The sequence below is a fragment of the Natrix helvetica genome, assembly GCF_964273705.1.
Source record: "Natrix helvetica genome assembly, chromosome: 2".
Lineage (NCBI taxonomy): Eukaryota > Metazoa > Chordata > Lepidosauria > Squamata > Natricidae > Natrix > Natrix helvetica.
In genome coordinates, this window is record NC_138552.1 from 276,814,792 (window position 1) to 276,836,596 (window position 21,805).

General features: G+C 42.7%; 1 protein-coding gene across 3 annotated transcripts in view; it reads left to right on the plus strand.

The window, feature by feature from the left end:
- The window catches only part of POR (cytochrome p450 oxidoreductase), a 69,435-nt gene that overhangs the window by 42,300 nt on the left and 5,330 nt on the right, over positions 1-21,805 (plus strand). For all 3 annotated transcript variants that reach the window (XM_081944781.1, XM_081944779.1, XM_081944780.1), the window contains exons 4-13: positions 2,491-2,619; positions 4,342-4,491; positions 9,593-9,717; positions 11,839-11,928; positions 12,919-13,017; positions 14,394-14,510; positions 15,291-15,409; positions 17,995-18,176; positions 19,192-19,341; positions 20,987-21,254. In XM_081944781.1, coding sequence (XP_081800907.1) covers positions 2,491-2,619; positions 4,342-4,491; positions 9,593-9,717; positions 11,839-11,928; positions 12,919-13,017; positions 14,394-14,510; positions 15,291-15,409; positions 17,995-18,176; positions 19,192-19,341; positions 20,987-21,254 — 1,429 coding nt within the window. The remainder of the gene's footprint in view (positions 1-2,490; positions 2,620-4,341; positions 4,492-9,592; positions 9,718-11,838; positions 11,929-12,918; positions 13,018-14,393; positions 14,511-15,290; positions 15,410-17,994; positions 18,177-19,191; positions 19,342-20,986; positions 21,255-21,805) is intronic.

Here is a 21,805-nt window from a genome sequence, read left to right on the forward strand (position 1 = left end):
AACCATGAAGTGACCACGCTTGCCGCCTCCTGCACCTCAAAAATAATAAGACCTCCTCAAAAATAAGGCCAAACGCTTATTTCGGGGGTCAAAAGAAAATAAGACTCTTATTTTCGGGGAAACACGGTAGAAAACTCACATTTTATATTGGACTTAGAAATAAAGTAGCTGCCAGGGCATAAGGCAAGTCATTAGCTTAGCAGGATTGTCTTAGCATCTCCCAATTAGCAACACTTCGGTTTCACTATTTTAAAACTGACATTTCTGGGCTATTTGAAAGAGTTCCCGTGTATCCTGTACAACGATCCAGACAATATTACAATGCTGTCTCTGTCCAACTAGGATAATAGTCAGTTGGACAATCGAGTCCAATATTTACATTGCTAAGTGAGAAATTTGTTAAGTGAGATTTGCCCCATTTTACGACCTTTCTTGCCACACTTGTTAAGTCAATCACTGCAGTTGTTAATTTAGTAACACCGTTGTTAAGTGAATCTGGCTTTCCCATTGACTTCGCTGGTCAGAAGGTCGCAAAAGGAGATTACGTGACCCCGGGACACTCCCAAGTGTCATAAATATAAGTTAGTTGCCAAGCGTCTGAATTGTGATCACATGACATTGGGCATGCTGCTATGGTTGTAAGGGTGAAAAAGGGTCACCAGTCACTTTTTTCAGTGTCATTGTAACTTTGAATGGTCACTAAATGAATAGTTATAAGTCGAGGACTATCTGTTTATGCAAACCAAAATAAACTCACGGTGGTTTACAGCATAGGCATGCTTGGAGGCACTTTATGGACAAGTGATATACCTCAGGCTCTTTGCTTGATTCCTTAGCGTAGGATTAGCAATTTGTCTCCTGCAATTTCCTCAGATAGTTTTTGTGCATCTTCCAGGGTGATTTTGGCCATGTTAAACTCCCCCCTTGTCCTTCTGTTTACTGGCTCTGAATTTGCCCATACTAGCAGCAGAAGACTTGCCCTAAAACAATGCACCCCATCCAAACCAGAGTGCCCATCTAGGATGCCATTTGCTGTATAGCAAGGCAGCTGTTAAAAGGTCCAAGAGAACCTCCAAGCTGGTAGTCCCAAAGGTGCTTTTGCAAAAGGCAACTGGACTTTCAGTTCTGACTGGATGGTGGGGAACGGAAGGATTTATATTGATTTGCATTGAACTGAAGAAGCATCTTGGATAAGAAGCGAAACATCTTAAAAGAAAAAACAGAAAGTCCAGTTGCCTCTTGAAAAAAGAAAACACCTTTGGGACAATCATGGATGACTGAGAATCTCCATAGACTCCAAGCTGGTATCTCACATACTTGTATCCCTATCCCTTTGCTGGTCATTCAATAAAAAACTGCTCTAAGTTTGGATTTCAGTGAATCTAGAGAATGGTTCTGAGTTGATCAACTTCCACTCATCCGAGCCACTGTTGGTGAAAATAATCTACAATTATTTTCATCCTCCATATGCAGAATAGATTTATTTAGGAGTGGCCACATAAGTTTATTGGATGCCACTTTCTCAAGGAGGAATTAATAAGTTTTTGGATGAGTCAGTAGTATACATTTCCCTTGGTTTATTTATAATTTAAAACAAAGAAGGCACAAGGAACAGTTAACATAATAATTTTAGCATTCCCCCCAAAGTTGCAAAAGTTTGTTGAATACGCATTTGCATTTTCCTGGAAAAGCCACATGTAAAATGTTAGCTGCAACTTGGACTTGTTCAATTTATTCTCTATGCTTTCTGTTACTAATTAGCCTTACAAAACATTGCATGCTTAAACTTGATCTAGAGTTGTGTGCAAATGAATGTAGGGATCGCCGCATACTTACACTGCAAAGAGGTTGATGGGCAAGCGTGGGTTTCAGGTGGCTGTAGATGGGCCAAACTCCCAAATCCCAACCGTTGTGTGGAAGTGTGTGTCTTTTCTGTTTTGTGCTTTGCTGTTTGTCTCCTAATCAGAATGTTACGTTTGAAGAAGTATAAACAGAACATCTATACAACTCTCCTGAACAACGCGTTCCTTGACGTTCAGTGTCAGAGAAGTCTGCTTGAACCTTTAGAACTGAAAACATTTACTTAGGACATTTCATAATAACAAATGGGCTACAATTCCCTTCACATATTTTAAAGGGGAAAATACAAACCCACCCATCTCAAATAATACCGAGTTTTGTCCCAAGAGAGGGCATGTGATATCACGTGCATTCTGATGTTGTTGCACATGGATGCAAATTAACACATGTAATCGAGGTCATGTCTTCAAGAGATGCCTAATTTTTGGCTTGCCTGAAAGCTGTGCAAAAAGTAAATACGTTTCCCCCTGATAAACTTTAGGAGAATACATTAATTTTTGTTTTGATTTCAGATCTGATTGTAGTGATGGAGGTAGAAATTATGATCTGGCAATAAGTAACCTTATTAACTTTGAGCAGTTCCAAAGTCGTTGCTAAATTGTCTTTCTCCTATTTTGATTTCCTTTCCAGGGAAGAAACATTGTGGTATTCTATGGATCTCAAACAGGCACCGCCGAAGAATTTGCCAACCGCCTTGCAAAAGATGCTCAACGTTACGGGATGCGGGGCATGTCTGCTGATCCAGAAGAATATGACTTGGTATGTTCTCAGCGGTCTTGCCACCCCTTTCAATCCTTGATGGTATCACCTGAATTTGAGGTTACATTGTCCTATCACATCTGCTGAGATTTAAATTTACTAAATATCAGAAGATTGCTGTCAAAGAAGTGCCCATGAAAAAACTCTTATCATACATAAGTAATAATTTAGTCTTTCCCAACCTGGTGCTATCCCTATGTGATGGGACTTTTATCCTGCTGAATTTCCAGCCAATGTAGTTTGATAAAATAGGAATTCTAGATAAATTTTAGTTCCCTCCTCATTAGGCAAACAAATCGAGAGCGATTGCATAAGAGGAGCAATAGCAATAGCACTTAGACATATATACTACTTCATAGTGTTTTACAGCCCTCTCTAAGCGGTTTACAGAGTATGCATATTACCCCCAACAATCTGGGTCCTCATTTTACCCATCTTAGAAGGATGGAAGGCTGAGTCAACCCTGAAGCAGTCAGGACTGAACTGTTGGCAGTCGGCAGATTTAGCCTGCAATACTGCATTCTAACCACTGCGCCACCAGTGCTCTCTGCTAGCTAGAGTCTACTAGCTTTTTCTTCCTGTTGCCTCTCCAATTTCTCCAGGAGAAGGCAAGAAGTATTGTAGCTGCGCTGGGCTGCCAGGATCTAAAGAACGCTAAAAAGTTTTACTTTTCTTTCTTCTTTAGGCAGCAGGGATTGAGTATATAACTTCATGCCTCTAAGAGCTCTACTGTTATCCTCAACCTGAAGAGAAAATTGCAATCAGCACATCCAATAGCTTCAGGCTGGGGAAAACTGCACTCGGTTATAATTTTGTGTAATTATCACTTGCTGTTTTAGTAAAGCATGCCTTGTACACTATATGTCTTGTCATCGGCATGACATCGCAGGTCTCGCTGCTTTAGCAGAGTAAGGAAGATACTCAGAGATGATTCACACCCTGGTCAGTGTCTCTTTGCACTTTTACCATCGGGCAGAAGACATCAAAGTATAGCCAGCTGAACAAATAAGTTTAAAAATAGTTTCTATCCTTGGGCTGTCAGACTTTTAAATACAACCACAATCACTCCACGCACACGCGGAAACGTATGACTAGTTTTTTCTTTTTCTTTCTTTCTTTTTTTGTTTCCGCTATAATTTTGCACCAGTGAGGCTAAAACCAATTTCCTTGTATTTATTTTGTGCAATGACAATAAAGACTATACTACCTCTCAAAAGCCTCTGACAAACCGTCAGAATTAAGACTGTAATAATGACAACCCAAACAAAAGAATGGCTGGAATTGTATGACATTTAGATGATTTCTGTGAGAAGAAAGGGTGCAGCTAGTCTTGCTCAGGACCTGAAAACTTAAGTGAATCTCATAGAATCTCCAGTCTTTTTGTGAAATTGTTAGCATGGTGAACAGGGAATTCCCCTGGATAGAAAGAAAAGCTGGTGTTTATAGCACTATAGCACTTAGACTTATATATTGCTTCATACTGCTTTACAGCCCTCTCTAAGCGGTTTACAGAGTGTGCATATTGCCCCCAACAATTTTGGGTCCTCATTTTACTCACCTTGGAAGGATGGAAGGCTGAGTCAACCTTGAGCCTGTTGAGATTCGATCTGTCAAACTGCAGGCAGCCGGTGATCAGCAGAAGCCTGCAGTACTGCACTCTAACCACTGTGCTGCCGCAGCTTATGAGTTCCTTATTTGTTCCTTATTTGTTCTCTCATACAGTCGGACATGAGTCATTTATCGGAAATTGATAAGTCTCTGGCAGTCTTCTGCATGGCCACCTATGGAGAAGGGGATCCCACCGATAATGCCCAAGATTTCTACGACTGGTTGCAAGACACAGATTCCAAACTGTCTGGTATAAAATACGCGGTGAGCTTTGATTATCTCTTCAGGGCTACTTTTGTGATGGGAGACAGTGGGTATAGGATGCTTGAGAAAACTAAAAGGTGCTGCCTAGAAGTTGAGATCATTTCATTGCAATGTGGATATGAATTCTGAATATACAAAACCCATCTGAATGCAACCCTTATGCACGGTGAAAGCTAGGGGGGGGGGGGGAGACTAGTCCCAGAAAATTATTCTGATCAAGTGTTATGGTTATCCCTATTTCCTGACAAAAATGCTCATTTTGCAGATTCAATTTCAATTCAATTTCAATTTATTTGATTTGTTAGCCGCTCCCTCTCCACAAGGGACTCGGGGCGGCGTACAATAAATAAAAACACACATATATATTACATTTCATTTCACGGAGGAGGTAACAACCATTACAATACATATTTTAAATAATAAAATGAAATTAGAAATTAAAATACCCCAGTTTAACATTACTAATTTAAAAAGACTGTCAGGAGGAATAAGATGGAACTATGCTTGAGCCAGGCCAGATAATTGAAAAAGGTAGGTCTTGAGTTTTGAACGGAAGGAGCGGAGATCGGAGGTAATCCTAATGTCGAGGGGGAGGTCATTCCAAAGGGCTGGGCCCATCACAGAGAAGGCCCTACTCCTGGGTGTCGCCCTCTGATTCTAATCAGAGAAGAATCAGAGTCCTATTAGAGAGGGCAGTCCAAAGGGTAAAGGAGAAAAGTTATCTTTTGTACAAGTGCATACTTGCAGGATTGTTAAATTGTAGAGCTGGAAGGTAACTTAAGATAAAGCTAAAGGTTCCCCTTGCACATATGTGCTAGTTGTTCCTGACTCTAGGGGGCAGTGCTCATCTCCGTTTCAAAGCCGAAGAGCCAGCACTATCCAAAGACTCTCTGGCCAGCATGACTAAACGCCGAAGGTGCACAGAACGCTGTTACCTCCCCACCAAAGGTGGTTCCTATTTTTCCACTTGCATTTTCACGTCCTTTTGAACTGCTAGGTTGGCAGAAGCTGGGACAAGTAACAGGAGCTCACCGTTACGCGGCACTAGGGATTTGAACCGCCAAACTGCTAACCTTTCGATCAACAAACTCAGCGTCTTTGTCACTGATCAACCACATCCCTTGGAAGGTATCCTAGACCTTGCACAATCTAACTCCCTGCTCAGTGTGGATTCTGATGTCTTCATTTGAAGGTCTCCCTTCTTTCCCATTCTCATTCAGTTGAATACTCAGCATTACCACTTCCCCTTTACTCTCATTTCTTACAGCAATTTTGTTTAACTGAGAGTCATTGGGTAGACTGTAGGAAGGGTGGTGATCACATCCAACTCCCTTCACCCGAGCAATCCGTTACATCCCTAGCTTTCTTCAATGATCACTACCTATCCTCTCTAGCATAACTTGCTCGGCATGCACATGGTGGCCTATTCGCACATGGTGCGGCTTACAGAATATAAAACCTCATTTAAAACAATAAAACTAATAAAAAAGAATCAAATAAATTAATATAAAATAATAAAATCACCCCCCACCGCAGCAACAGCAGATCACATGAGCCATTTAATGGGCTCCATCCCACTCTGGGTTCCCCAGGCCCACTGGCAGAACCAGGTCTTCAGCGCCTTCCGAAAGAGTATTAGAGTGGGGGCCATTCTAATCTCTGGGGGAATGATGTTCCAGAGAGAGGGAGCCACCACAGAGAAGGCCCTTCTTCTGGCTCCCACCAGGTGTATCTCCCTGGGGGATGGGGCCTACAACATTCTCTGACTCCCCGCTCTGATGAGTCAGGTAGATGTGACCGGCAAGAGACGGTCCCTCAGATAACTTGGTCCCAAGCATAATTCCTTTCAATTCCCTCTCTCCCTGCCATTCAAATATATGCCATTGAATTTCAGGATGCAATCTAGGGATACTTTAGGAATTACTAATCTGTAGTTGGGAAGAATCAGGCTTCTCACCTCTGAGTTAGCTAAAATGCTCCATTGAGGTTGCAGGGTGCTCGTCCTTGTATCCAAATAATCATAAACTGCAATGAGGGGGAAGGAAGCAGTGAGTTGTTTATTTATTAGATTGTTCAAAATCCTGCCTTTATTATTTTTATAAATAAGGTGGCAAACATACCTAATTCTTCATCTGCCACCTATTTTCCCCCCAACCACAACTCTTATGAGGGGAGTTGGGCTGAGCGCACGAGAGAGTGACTGGCATGGAAACTCGGGCAATTCCTTAAGTTTGAAAATAATCCTGTATTTATCCATTTATCCAAGTCTGGCCCCTCCCAGGGAAAGAGCATAGTCACAATTTAACCCATTTGGACGATAACCAATTAGGAAGGTTGACAATGTGTAGCTTTAGGCTTGGGTTGCATTTCTGTTGAGGTAGGAATAAGAATCATTTTTTCCTGACAGAAAAAAAGAAGAACATCTGATTTGACCTGAATTATGGTCTCTGGCTCGTGTTCAAAGCAGATGGAAATTCTTCGCCTCTTCTGCTCAAATTCTGTGCTCTGAGAACTGACTTCTTCAACTGGTTTTGCCTGTACTGTTCTTTGCACATCAATGCCCTTTTGCAAGGAAGTGAAGACAAATTCCTTGTGTGTCTAATCACACTTCATTGGCCAATAAAGAATTCTATTCTATTCCATTCCATTCCATTCCATTCCTATTCCATTCCATTCCATTCCATTCCATTCCATTCCTTTCCATTCCATTCCATTCCTATTCCATTCCTATTCTATTCTATTCTATTCTATTCTATTCCATTCCATTCCATTCCATTCCATTCCATTCCCATTCCCATTCCCATTCCCATTCCCATTCCCATTCCCATTCCCATTCCCATTCCAATTCCATTCCATTCCATTCCATTCCTATTCCATTCCCATTCCCATTCCCATTCCATTCCATTCCATTCCATTCTATTCTATTCTATTCTAACTTGGTCAGATGCACACAAAGCTGCAGCCCTACCCAGCCATAGAAAAAGTTGGTTTAGCTGTGTCTCTTGTTTTACAAGCTTTGTATAGGACTTGCTGCTGTTGTAACAGCACAGCAAGCTAGTATTTCTTTGACCAAGTTTTACAACATAAATCATGATTGGCTGGGTTTGTTTGCCAATGAAAATCCTGTCTAATAGCTAAACATTGAACTGAAATGGGTTATAGGCGTGTGAGGAAGAGGATCAGTTAAAACTAAAGTGAATAACGAAAATTGCAACTTGATTTATTTTGAATGCGATGTGAGCCTCTAGATAATTAAGAACAAATAATATTTGGAGATATCGTAAGACATTTATCCTGCGTATGACAGAGGCAGACCTATCCACTGTTATGTTTCTTTTTAAAAATGTCAGTAAGCAAATAGAATCTGAACAGAATTCTACAGAATTGCTTCTCGGAGTGAGATGGACGGCATCTAAGTTTTTTTTTTAAATAACCATTCTTGTGTTCATTAACAGAATTATAAAAGATTACGTGCAAATATAATTAATTTTATGTACATTCCCCCCCCCCCACGTTTTATTTGTTTTATTTATATAACATCCAATTTTCATCAAACTGTGTGTGTTCTGGGTGCAGTTATGCTTAAATGTTCACATTATACAACTTTGTTGTTATAATTCCTCACCATCATATTAATAGTATAACAACATAATAATATGATAATATTCATATTTAACATCATCTTCTTTAACAACTCTCCTCTTTACCACTTCCTCCAATTATATCTCCTCCTTTCTCTTCTATTATTTAGCCATTGATAGAATATGTCCCATATCAAAAATATATTCAGTTTCTTCTTTATCCTTAGTAGCAAGGGTTAATCTATTTCTGTGCAGTCTAATATTTTCTTAATTACCTTCCCCTCAGTCGCAGCATATAAATTTAATAAATTCTGATAGATTTAATAAGATTAAACAGATGGTCCTTGACTTATAACCATTTGTATAGTGACCCTTTGAAGTTACAATGGCGTTGAAAAAAGTGACTTACAATTGTTTTTCACACTTTGACCCCATTGTCAAGTGATCAAAATTTGGATTCTTGGCAATTGGCATGTATTTAGGGTTACAGTTTCTCGGGGTTACGTGATTGCCTTTTGCAATCTCCTGACAAGCAAAGTCAATGGGGAACCCAGATTTACTGAATAACCATGTTACTAATTTAACAACGGTAGTGATTCACTTAACAACTGTGGCAAAAAAGGTGATAAAACGGAGCAAAACTCACTTAGCAAGTGTTTTGCTTAGCAACAGAAACGTTGGGCCCAATTGTGGTTGTAAGTCAAGGACTACCTGTATGTGAAGAAGATTCCAGAGGAGTTGTGCTGCTCCGGTGGCAATAAACACAATACTGAAACATTTGTTTTATGCCACCACAAAGTAATTTCTCGTGAGATTGGTGGGTAGCCATGTAAATTTGATAAATGAATACATCTTATACCGCCTGGAAGATGGATATCGTAAACATTTAGGGGACTGGAGACTAAAACATATGAAGAACGGTTGCAGGAACTGGATTTGTCTAGTTTAATGAAAAGAAGGACCAAGGGAGACATGATAGCAGTGTTCCAATATCTCAGGGGTTGCCACAAAGAAGAGGGAGTCAAACTATTCTCCAAGGCACCTGAGGGTAGAACAAGAAGCAATGGGTGGAAACTAATCAAGGAGAGAAGCAGCTTAGAACTGAGGAGAAACGTCCTGACAGTTAGAACAATTAATCAGTGGAACAGCTTGCCTCCAGAAGTTGTGAATGCCCCAACACTGGAAGTCTTTAAGAAGATGTTGGATAGCCATTTGTCTGGAATGGTATAGGGTTTCCTGCCTAGGCAGGGGGTTGGACTAGAAGACCTCCAAGGTCCCTTCCAACTCTACTATTGTATTGTATTGTACATTTGTGAATCCATGAAAATGTATTCCATGTCCAATTTAGAAGGAGTAAGAAAGCCTCGGGTCCAGCATTATTTAACAGACGTTTAGGACAGAATCCTCATCTAAACGAGAGGAAAGCCTTGTCAATCTCAAAAGTACCTGCTGTCCAAGGAGATATTCCTTGGATTCTTCTGATTGCCTCTGAGCTGAACCAATCTTCTGCTGCTTTCCAGGTGTTTGGACTTGGGAACAAAACTTACGAACATTTTAACGCCATGGGGAAATTTGTCGACAAGAAGCTGGAGGAACTCGGAGCTCAGCGGATATTTGAACTTGGCCTGGGAGATGATGATGGAAAGTGAGTGGCTGTTGGAATCTCTGCTCCAATTTGTTGTTTGGCCAGGATAGAGGACAGCAGTCTGATCCTCAGCCGTGGCCAATCTTAAGTGGAGTTGGATGCCTACGTTCTTGGGAACAGGGCTGAACCATGTGAGCGCTTGCATGTGATACGGCAGAGTCCTTCTGAAGTTACCGTTCAATTATAATTTTTAATATTACAACAAAGAAAAAATGCTTCCATTTATGATATTGTTGTTGTTATTGCTGTCACATAGCTGCCTGTCTCAGTCCTTGGGAAGGTGATTAAAAAGTCTAAATCCACTCTAAACCATGGGCTGAGTGATCAACCATCGTAATATCTTCTTATACACATTATACATTAAGCTATGCATATATTACGTATACTTTATTGCAATGGGTCTCAACCTTCCTAATGCCGCGACCCTTTAATACAGTTCCTCATGTTGTGGCGAACCCCAACCATAAAATTATTTTATGTTTTCTGTATTTTTTTGAAAATATGTGTTTTCCAATGGTCTTAGGTGACCCCTCTGAAAAGGTCGTTCGACCCCGAAGGGGTTCAGACCCACAGGTTGAGAACCACTGCTTTATTGTATAGTTTATTATATAAGTAACACTAAGAAAGCTTGGACGTGGTCCCTCAGAGCCCCCCTGAAGTTACCCTGCAATTATAAATTTTAATAGAAAGAAGAAAAAAATGGGTTACGTTTATGATATCAACATCATCATTTCTATTATTATTATTGTTGTTGTTGCTGCTATATCTGTATGTTATTCGACTCCCAGCAGCTCTGGGAGATTCACAGGTTTTCATTTAAGCATGAAAAGCACAGCAATAACAACAACAAGAAACCAAAAAAGAGTAGATGGGGCAGGTAGAATAACAAATCAGGTGAAAACAAAAGAGAACAATTTAGGTCAGGGTGTCAAACTCGATTTCATTGAGGGCCACATCAGTTTGACCTCAGAGGGCCAGAGTGGGAGTGGCATGTCGGGAGTGCCTGTGGTGGCCCAAATGCTCTGCCAGAGAAAATGGGCTCCTGAGGTCCGTTTTCGGCTGCAGTGGCCTCCCGCAACCCTCTGCCAGTGAAAACGTTTTTCCTGGCAGAGGCACTGCAGGCCAGTCCCTCACTGTTTCCAGGGTAGCCCTGTGGGCCAGATCTAAGCACCCTGCAGGCTGGATCCAGCCCGTAGGCCTTGAGTTTGACACCCCTGATTTAGATGAACAGGATACTTCAGCCTCACCAAAGGTCTGAGTAAAGAGCCAGACTTTCAGGCCTCTTTGTAACCCCAGTAGGGTGGGAGGGGGCTGTTCGGATCTTGGGAGAATCTCATTCCAGAAGGCAAACATTACTAGAGAGAAGGCAGACTTCTGGGGTCTCAATAAATGGCATGGTTTAATTAAATGAACCCAGATTGCATTGGCTGGTGGATGCTATGGGAGATAGGCAAACCCTGAAGGAACCAGGCCCTTAATTAACTTCACCTCATAAAGTACATTTGCAATTGAAATGAAATAAAATGAAATCAAATATAATTTTAGCCGGGCTAACTTTTTTGGAATGCCGTTTTAATTTTGCTGTTCGAAAGAACTGCCTACAAGCTTGAAAAAATTAGTACCTCTTCCAAACCTTTCTGTATAAAGCTTATTTGTTGTGTAAACTGCCAGATGCCGCTGAAGAAATAAAGCAATGCATTTAAGCAAGAGTAACACTAGTTGAGCTCCCTCCTGACTGTGCAGCTTTTAAAGCCACAGGACTGTCTTTTGAATTGGGCTTCCCATATAAATGCCAATATGATTGATGTCCCATACAAATGCCAATAGAACTGATGTTGCCATTTCTGCAACTGATTGGAGGGATACATGATTGAATCAGCTCTTCCTTATGGCTTGGACGTATATAAAGTCAGCAGGGATGATAAGGGTGAAAGATCCGGATCAGAGTGGCTCAGCTTTAGCTACTTTAAAATACCTTAAAATTCCGCAGCTAATGAGAAATTGGAACCCACACATCTTAAAGTTGCTGAGATTGAGAATCTTCAATCTGTATACTGGATATTGAATATTGAATAAGATGCCTTTGGTTTTCCCCATCTCCCCCTTCCCTGTTTCCAACAGCTTGGAAGAAGATTTCATCACTTGGCGTGAACAGTTTTGGCCAGCTGTATGTGAACATTTTGGCGTGGAAGCCACAGGCGATGAATCCAGGTCAGTGTGGAATAGCAACTCGTAAGAGAAGAGGGCTTGGGAACCCCTGATACACCTCCTGAGAAGAGTAGGTTGGGGCACTGGTGGTTTTCAGCTTCGCTTCCAAAATAGCTTTCAAGGTAGCAGTTCTGAACTCTAGCAAGGCAATTTTGCATGGTGGCAGTAGAGGGAAGGTGGAGGCCCTATCCCCATGATCCCCTTTCTGTGAGCATGCGAGCCGTCGCCCCAGCTCAGCTCCATCGTGCATGTGCGCGTGCCTCCCACCGGCCAGCTGCTTTTTGAGTCTTGCCGCGTATACGTGGTGGGGGGGGAGGAGGAGGAGGGCAGGTCACATGCGGGAGATGCGTGTACATGCATTGGGGTCCGGAGGCAGCGTGAAGGGGGGGAGAATGGGGAGCATGGAGGGTTTGCGCGCACACGCATGGGGGGCAGGGTGCATGGAGTGTGTGTCATGCACGCATTACATTATAGGTGTGGGCATGCGCATGGCCGCTTTTGGCATGCGGCGACAAGGTTAGCCATCACTGCCCTATCCATTCGCATCATGTAACCTATGATAAACTGCTCTTGGAAAAATATGGCATGTAGGAGGAGGAGAGAGGAACTCCCAGCCTTGTGGCTCTGCTGTGATCATGGGGGAGTCCCTCAGTGTTGGCCTCCAGGTTCACCATGTGGCAATAGGAGCTCCATCCCACCCTGGCCCCTGAAATTGAAAGCCCAGCATCCATTTATTTATTTGCACCCTGCCTTTTATTATTTTTACAAACAACGCAAGACAGAGAACATATCCAACGTACTCCTCCTATTTTTCCCACAACGAGAGCCCTGTGAGGTGGGTTGGACTGAGAGAGGGTGACTGGCCCAACTTCCCTCAGCTGGCTTTCATGGCTAAGGTGGGCCTTGACCTCATGGTCTTCTAGCCTGGATCCCTCAACCACTTGGCCAAGCTGACTTTCTACACAAACTTTATTTCCTTTCTTTTTTCTCTAGTATTCGGCAGTACGAGCTGGTGGTTCACAAAGACATCTCCCCAAGCAAAATTTACATGGGTGAAATGGGACGCCTCAAGAGCTATGAGAACCAGAAACCGTAAGTTACCAAAAGGGAGGATGAGAGAGACAAGCAAGAGTCAAACCCTCCACGCATTAACTAGTGGCAGGCCTCCCCAAACCAGCAAAGACACGTGGAATTCCTTCCGAGCAGTTTCCTTTATTGTACCTCACCTCTAGACAGAAGTCTTGCCAAATTAATGCGACTGTTTGCATCACCATAGATATACTGTGAGAATTACTAGGAAGGAGCCTTCTTAATTCTTTCTTTTGGCCAAACTATGTAAGGTTGGCTGCCTCTTTGCCCTCTGGAATGCAGCCCCTCCCTTTTGGGAAACCAGACTACATTCCACGCCACAGGTAGGGGCTGAATTGTCTGTAAGCATTTCCCAAACGGCGACAGTAAAATCTTGGCTGTTTTGAAATGTTTGAATTCCCCTTGCAAGGAAATCTGAAAATAGATCTTCATTATGACAGTAATAGTTTTTCTTCTGTTGTACTTTCTTCTCCTCTTCCTGCTTCCTTTTAAAACTATTACTATGTTTTCCTCCTCCTCCTTTTATTACTGTTAATTAGGTCCTCTACAGCTGCTCCTTCTCCTCTTTCTACTTAATTATTATTCATCTTTAAAAATTATTACTCCTAAAGGGACAAAGAATGATATATGAAATCAGCAGGGCACACAGACAATAGAAACGGTAAACGGCACATGCGGGAGATGCATGTACATGCATTGGGGGCTGGAGGCAGCGTGAAGCGTATATATCACAACATATATACCATGAGATTGGTTGACCTCCCTCACTGCACTTCCCCCCCCAACACAATACAACTCACATTGTTTTCACATTGTCGATCAGAAAGGTCAGCACTTTGGCGGTTTGAATCCCTGGTGCTGCGTAACGGAGAGAGCTCCTGTTACTTGTCCCAGCTTCTGCCACCCTAGCAGTTCGAAAGCACATAAAAACGCAAGTAGAAAAATAGGGGCTACTTTGGTGGGAAGGTAACAGTGTTCCGTGCACCTTTGGCATTTAGTCATGCCGGCCACATGACCATATAGACCAATGGGTCTCAACCTTCCTAATGCCGTGACCCTTTAATACAGTTCCTCATTTTGTGGTGACCCCCAACCATAAAATTATTTTATGTTTTCCATATTTTTTTGAAAATACGTGTTTTCCGATGGTCTTAGGCGACCCCTGTGAAAGGGTCATTCGACCCCCAAAGGGGTCCCGACCCACAGGTTGAGAACTACTGATATAGACGTCTTCGGACAACGCTGGATCTTCGGCTTTGAAACGGAGTTGAGAACCGCCCCCTAGAGTTGAGAACGACTAGCACATATGTGCGAGGGGAACCTTTACCTTTAAACCATCCAAGTCATTAACCAGATATATGTCTCGGGGTTTCTTTTAGACCATTTGATGCCAAGAATCCCTTTTTGGCCCCAGTTACTTTGAACCGGAAGCTCAACCAAGGTGGAGAGAGGCACCTAATGCATCATGAACTGGACATCACTGGGTCCAAAATCAGGTAAATGTGGAATTTTGGAGATTCCGGAATCAGCAAAGCTGCAGGGCACTGGAAGGAAGAGGCGTGCTTTAATTACAGCTGCTTTGACAAAACACAGTTAACCAGATCAATTAAAAAAAGTTAGAGGTTGTGTTTATACAACATGCTAAACTTGTTTATGGATAACCTAAATTACTTCCCTGTGTGTGGATTAGCAAGTTGTATTCAGTAGCACAATTGATTAATTAATAGTTCGTTGCATTGCACAAACTCTGAATACAGGTAGACCTTGGTTAATGCCCTGTTTAGCAACCATTCAATGTTAACATCAGCGCTGAAAAAAGTAACTTGACCACTAGTCCTTGCATTTATGACTGTTGTAGTGCTTCTGTAATTAAATGATCAACATTTGGGCACTTCGCAACTGGCAGGTGTTTGTGACCTTTGCAGTGTCCTTCGGTTGTGATCGATATTTCACAGCTAGCTGCCAACAAGCAGTTGATGGAAAAACTGGCAGTAAAACTTCAAGTTGAGGTCATGTGGTGTTGACTGCAACCATGTCATGTGGCGAAGGAGTTACTGGCTCCAATTATGGTCATTAAGTGAGGACTATCTTTTACGGATAAATTCAGCAACCAGCTGAAACACATTGTGTGAATGCCGCCTTAAATCCATGTCAATTAATAGTGTTGATGAGGAATTCCCAGGCTTAGTGGGGACCCTTAACAAGGACTGTGAATCCAGAGATGTCCTTCAGTGATGTGGGTCAGACTAAACTCCACCTCTTGATTTCCTTCCCAGGTATGAGTCTGGAGACCATATTGCTGTGTATCCAGCCAATGATACTTCACTGGTGAATCAACTTGGTGAAATACTTGGTGCTGATTTGGATACAGTGATCTCCTTAAATAATTTAGATGGTGAGTATATAAAGATGAATGGGGACGTGGTGGCTCAGTGGCTAAGATGCTGAGCTTGTCGATCGAAAGGTTGGTAGTTTGGTGTTTTGAATCCCTAGTGCCGCGTAACGGAGTGAGCTCCCGTTACTTGTCTCAGCTTCTACCAATCTAGCAGTTTGAAAGCACATAAAAATGCAAGTAGAAAAATAGAAATAATCTTTGGTGGGAAGGTAACAGTGTTCCGTTTACCTTTGGCGTTAGTCATGCTGGCCACATGACCACAGAGACATCTTCAGACAGCGCTGGCTCTTTGGCTTTGAAACGGAGATGAGTACCACCCCCTAGAGTCGGGAACGACTAGCACATACGTGCGAGGGGAACCTTTACCTTTTCCTTATATAGAGATTCCTTCTTTGTATAAGTTATATGCTTTTTCGTTATGAAAACGGATGGTGCCAAATGTTTCTCCCTGTTTTATCAGATCTCTTGAGCAACCATTCCCATTCTTCTTTACCGTACAATCTGTGGCTGATGGGACATGCTGTTCCTAATAACTATAAGGTGGTGTTTCTGAACCTCGGCCACTTGAAGGTGTGTGGACCTCAACTCCCAGAATTCCCCAGCTAGTAATCAATGTCCGCACATCTTTCAATGGCCGACATTGAGAAACACTGCCTTACAATTAGGAAAAGCATGTTCCTACCATTTTATCAAGAGCCCCCCTGCAGAGATGCTCATAGCTAAGAGTTTACTTTGCTTTTCACCGACAGTTCTCATTCTTTACACTTTGTCTGACAGTTGCCACAGCAAAAAATTGTGTGCTGGCATCATTTCCAGTCTGTGCCATCGCAACTATTTGAATCTGGAATTCACTTCTGGCAGAACTAGTTTCCACACCTGATTTCAGAGGCATTTACATCCAGTTGCCCAATCAGGTGGCTCAATTAAGATACTCTGCAGTTTTCTTTAAGCCTCTTTAGAAACCCAAGACTTCAACATTTGAAGTGGGGAGACCTGCCAAACTTGCTAGGCCTGTTGAGAATGTGCATTGGTTGATGGGGGCAGACATGCTCCACTTGCATTTTGGGGGATATTGAATGAATCTTCCAACGGAATCTCCAACAGATTCTGAGCTCAGCAGTTGGAAGCTTTTAGTGCTGCCGCCGCCTAAGCTGTTAACAGACCTATTGCTATTGCGTCTTTGTTACAGTGTGGATGGCGAAGGAGGTGGTAAAAACACTGAATTGAAGGTTCCTTCTTTGTTTCATATTTCAGCTTAGTGAACTGTTTGTTCTCTTGCATTGTGTGCTCTTTTGCAATTATTTCTCAGATTTCAAGTGTGCTGGTCTTTTTTGCACGAGAGCTTTCTTTCCCCTCGCAAGGTGACCTTATCTCACACGAACGCTTTGGAAATTGAATACTTTAATGAAATCATTTTGTCCTGTTTTTATCCAGCTGTCCAGCCTGCATTGTCTACTGGGACACAGGGTTCTGGTCTCCATAACTACCAAAGTAGTAGAACAATGTTGGTGCAGCAACATTGTCCAGTTAACAGCAGAGTTAAGAATTGGGTAGATTACCTTCCCTGTATGAATGCCATCCAGATATATCAACTTCAACTGCTATAGTTCTCAGCTGGAGCCTGCTAGGTTGGGGAAGTTTAGAATATGACTTTGGGTCCTTGTGTTGTGTTGTGGCCTGCCAGCAGAGCTGGCAGCAGATTCAGACAGTGAGGAGGTTGGGGGAGGAACATGGGCCAGTCCTGGAGTCTAGGGAAGGTTCTGATGAGGGCTCTGTGTCGGATGCAGAGAGGGGGCCAGAGCCTTGTGCCAGTTACCAGCTGCCTTCAGAGTCAGACATCAGTGAGGCAGACCAACAGCTAGAGCCTGTTCCCAGTGTGTGCATGCACAGAGTTGCCAGACAAAGGGGACAGCTAAAGAACAGGGGTCGACTTGGGAGTAAGGCCACAGGTGGACAATGAATGGCCCCTCCCAGAGGAAATAAAAGAGGAGTGAAAGGGGAGTGGAGTTTGCAGGAGACAATTGGTTCACTTAATTGGTCCATGACTCTCCAAGACTCCTTGCTAAGTTTTGCAGATATCAGCCTGTCAGCTGTCCAAGCCAGATAAGGTCTGTGACTGTAAATCCTCCCTTGAAAGACTTTGCTGGATGCATATGAGCAGAATTCACAGTAAATTAATAAAAGGGGTTTTGGTCAGGACAAGGAGTTTGCTGCATGCTCTTGGGAAGCTTAGGTCAGAACAATTACAAACTTTATGAATTTTAGGATTGTTGGGCTCTTTAAGAAGGATTTGGAGGCTTATTTAGTGGTACCTTGGTACTCATCATGAATTGATTCCAGATGGTGCGATTAGTACCAAAAATGAGGAGTACCAAACACATTTTTCCCATAAGGAATAATTTAATGAGTCACAAGGCAGTAACATGAACAAGTTCTAGTTGTGCATTGCGTACCAAACAAACACTGTATACTGGGACAAAATGATCACATCAGAATTGTTGAGTACCAAATTTAATGAGTTTCAAAGCAGTTGAGTATCATTGTATTTGAATTTCTGAACTCTTCCTCTCTCCTCGTCTTTGCAGAGGAATCCAACAAGAAGCACCCATTCCCTTGTCCAACTTCATACCGCACAGCCCTGACCTACTATTTGGATATCACTAATCCACCACGTACAAATGTTCTCTATGAGTTGGCACAATATGCCACAAATGCCAGTGAGCAGGAGCAACTGCGCAAGATGGCTTCCTCCTCTGCTGAAGGCAAGGTGGGTACTGATCTACATTTGCTGCTTTCCTTAATGTTATATTTGTGGTCAGTGCCACCAAATTTGTACTGCAGCAATCCAGGTCACCAGTAGGTGGTGGCAAAGATAAAGGCAAAAACGCAGTACGCTGCCACCTGGTGGTCCTCTGTATTTTTTTTTGGCAGCCCAGGTCTGAAAATCCTACTGAATTTCCCTGAAAATGAGACCAGGTCTTATATTTACTTTTGCTCCAAAAGATGCATTAGGTCTTATTTTCCAGTTAGGTCTCATTTTCAGGGAAATATGGTACTAAACGTGTCTGGCTGACAATCTTAACTGGGGCTTATTTTGGGGGTAGGGCTTATATTACGAGCATCCTGAAAAATCAAGCTAGAGCTTATTTTCCAGTTGGTTTCAAGGAAATACGGTACCATTGATCCTTGGAAGGAGAATTTGTTGGAATTGGTAGGAGATTCCCAATTTTCTTTGAATCAGACGAGCAAAATAATACAGAATCTATTTTCAGCAGTGAAATGCTAAAACAGGACGATAGACATGCATGGTCCATATCTCACACAGCTTTTCCCAGTCTGTTCTTCTGGTAAGGGAGAAATGGAAGAAGGATGGGCAGTGTCTGGGTTGTCAGGATTGCTGTTTTAGCCCATGGAAAACCCATCCTGAATGGCAACTCAAAAGTTAAAAAAAAACAGGACTGGGAATCTCCCCATGGTGATGCTTACATATCAGATTTGGTAGAATAGGAAATAGCCAGTTCTCTTTGCTAAGGCAGCCTTGCAGTCTTTCTTCCTCAGTTAACTTAGAGCACTCTTCCATTATTTCCCACCCTCCCAATACACTGGAGGTGACCATTATGCCATGCAAACCAGGGAAGTTACAGCCCAAAGCCCCTCTTGAGTAGATCAGGTAAGGAAAGAAATTAAACCCAGGGTTTGATTTGTCTAGAACGGACCTCTTTTGAAAATAAATCCACATTGGTTTGCTTTTCTCCCCTAACATAAATGTTTGCTTAATCTAGACTTTGTATCTCAGCTGGGTTGTTGAGTCCCGGAGGAATATCCTGGCTATCCTGCAGGACACACCTTCTCTGCGGCCTCCTATTGACCACCTTTGTGAACTGCTTCCCCGTCTTCAAGCTCGCTATTACTCCATCGCTTCTACATCCAAGGTGAGCACACTGGCGAGGCATGCCAGGAGCTCTCCTGGTTGAGAAATCTAATGTATTTTTTTGCTGTCTTTTTCTTTTGCTTACAATATGTGTTCTTTAGTTCTTCTACCCACCCAGGCCCCCAGTCCTTGCGTTTTTGCCTTAGTGGAAAACGACCTTTCACTTTTCCTACGCTAGCTGCAATGACGGTTGATATTTTGTGCGAGTCTTCCTTCCTCTCACTTCAGCAACAATGAATCTCCTGCTGCAAATGTCACAGCCTGAACAGCCATTCATGAGAAACTTAAAGATGTTAGGAGTTAGGTTACAGCTCTTAACAAATGCGTTATTAGAAAGAAATGATTTTTGAAAGCAGGGGGTGAAATTAATGATTTCACAAGAGGAGAAGGGAGTAAGGCACGGAAAATGCTGATGCCCCTCTTTCCTTCTGATCTTTTTTCAGCAAATCTCTAACGTAAAGAAGATTCTTCTCATTTTAGGCTACGTGAATTCCACCAAAGGAAGCAATGGCACACTAGTTAGACCAGCAATAGAAAAAGATTGAGGCAAACTAAAATGGGTTCAAATAAAGGCAATAAATGGTCCTGGGCATAGAAAGCAGGTGGAGAGAGAAGAAAAAATCATGGAGATGCTTTTCAGAACCCAAAGAGTTGCCTGATATTGAAAGGAAAATATAGTTTTCAGGGTCTTCACATATAGGAAGTTTGATGTCAGCTGAATAATAGAAGGCTTCTTTAATATTCAGTCTCCAGTAAGAACAATCCAAAAATTGCAACCAATTCGGAACCAGATCATCATGGATAAAATCTATCTATATGGCTGCCAAGAATTGATACCAACTGGATGGGTCCTAATCAAGCAATCAGTTTGAAAACTCGAGGACTCTGTACCACCGTATTAGAGAGAGGCCTTCAAGGCGAGACAGGACAACGTCCTGGATGTGTTGCAATTTTGGATTTCCTGCATCAAGGAAGGGTTTGGACTGGATGACCTACAAGGCTGCCCATCTTCCTTAACTAGTTCCTTTTTTTTTTTTTTTTGATGTCTGAGAATCCACGGAGACATTGCCTAAATACTGAGCATATATTTATGGTCATGTTTCACTAGAAGCTTGTATCTGAACCTCAGTATCTTTCCATGTTGAAGTCGGAATCCAGTCGTCAGTCCTGGGCTTCTCTGTCTCTTTGCACTCTAAAGAAACCCAAGTCACGGTTCTTGTCTAAACATTTTATAGAAGAGATTGGACAACCATTTTGTCTGAAATGCCATAGAGCAGGGGTCCCCAACCCTCGGGCCATGGCCCACTACCAGGCCTTGAGCTTGGCTGCGGAAGTGGCAGATGAATGCACAAATGCATCCCCACTTGTGCTGGCATAGATATTGGGTGGGGTTGGACTATAGAAGGTTTAAGGCCCCTTCCAACTCTGTTACTTTGTTATTTATTTTAACCTTGGTTAGGGAGTCTATGTAGCTCAACATGTTCCATGCCCTTAATTTGGTTGGTTGGTTTATGATTCAATCAGAACCCCGGGCAGGGATTAATTCTGTCCCCAAGTGAAGTGTGCAATGTAGATCCAATTGGAGACTTCACTGTTGTCTCTAAAAGCTCCTGATGGCTCTTTCTTGCGTTCCACCTCCTCTCCAGGTAAACCCAAATTCCATCCATATCTGTTCTGTTGTTGTGGAGTACACCACCAAAACGGACCGAGTAAACAAAGGAGTGGCTACTAACTGGCTGAAGAGCAAGCAACCCAATGAGAATGGGCACAAACCCACAGTGCCCTTGTATGTCCGGAAATCCCAGTTCCGGTTGCCCTTCAAATCGAATACTCCTATCATCATGATTGGGCCAGGGACAGGGATTGCTCCCTTCATCGGTTTCATCCAGGAGCGGGGTTGGCTCAAACAACAAGGTGAGTGCTGAGCTCAGATTGTCCCCCCGAGCAACAATGGAGTCCTCAGGTTAAATTGCTTGGAAAGGAAGCCAGGGAAATCCCCCGATGGTTTGCTGCGGTGGCGAAATAGAGCATCCGCTGGCAGGAGCAGTAGGCTGTTTATTTTAATCGTTGCATTCCTTTCCCGCCTTTTCTCTGAGAGCTCGAGGCAGCTTATCTGAGTTATCTTGTCTCCTCTTCCAAAAAGCCACCCTGTGAAGCAGGTTGGGCTGATAGAGTGACGGGTTTAGAGCCAAGGCTGGTGAGCTCACCATCTGGTTGAGTGGAGGCTTGAATTAAGAGTCTCCTTGCACCGAATTGAACATCTTGGCCACTTCATTACTCCGGTCCTAAATGCATGTGCCCAATGACTTTTGTGTCTTGCTTGAAGGCTTCCCTAAAACAGTTGTTTGATGGCGGACCGATTGGGTTGAGAGCTAGGATCCCTTGCTAGGTGAAGCTTCAGTCCATTCTCGCTGGCATCTCCTTGTATAATTGCTGTAAATCATCATAGTCATAGTCATAGTCAT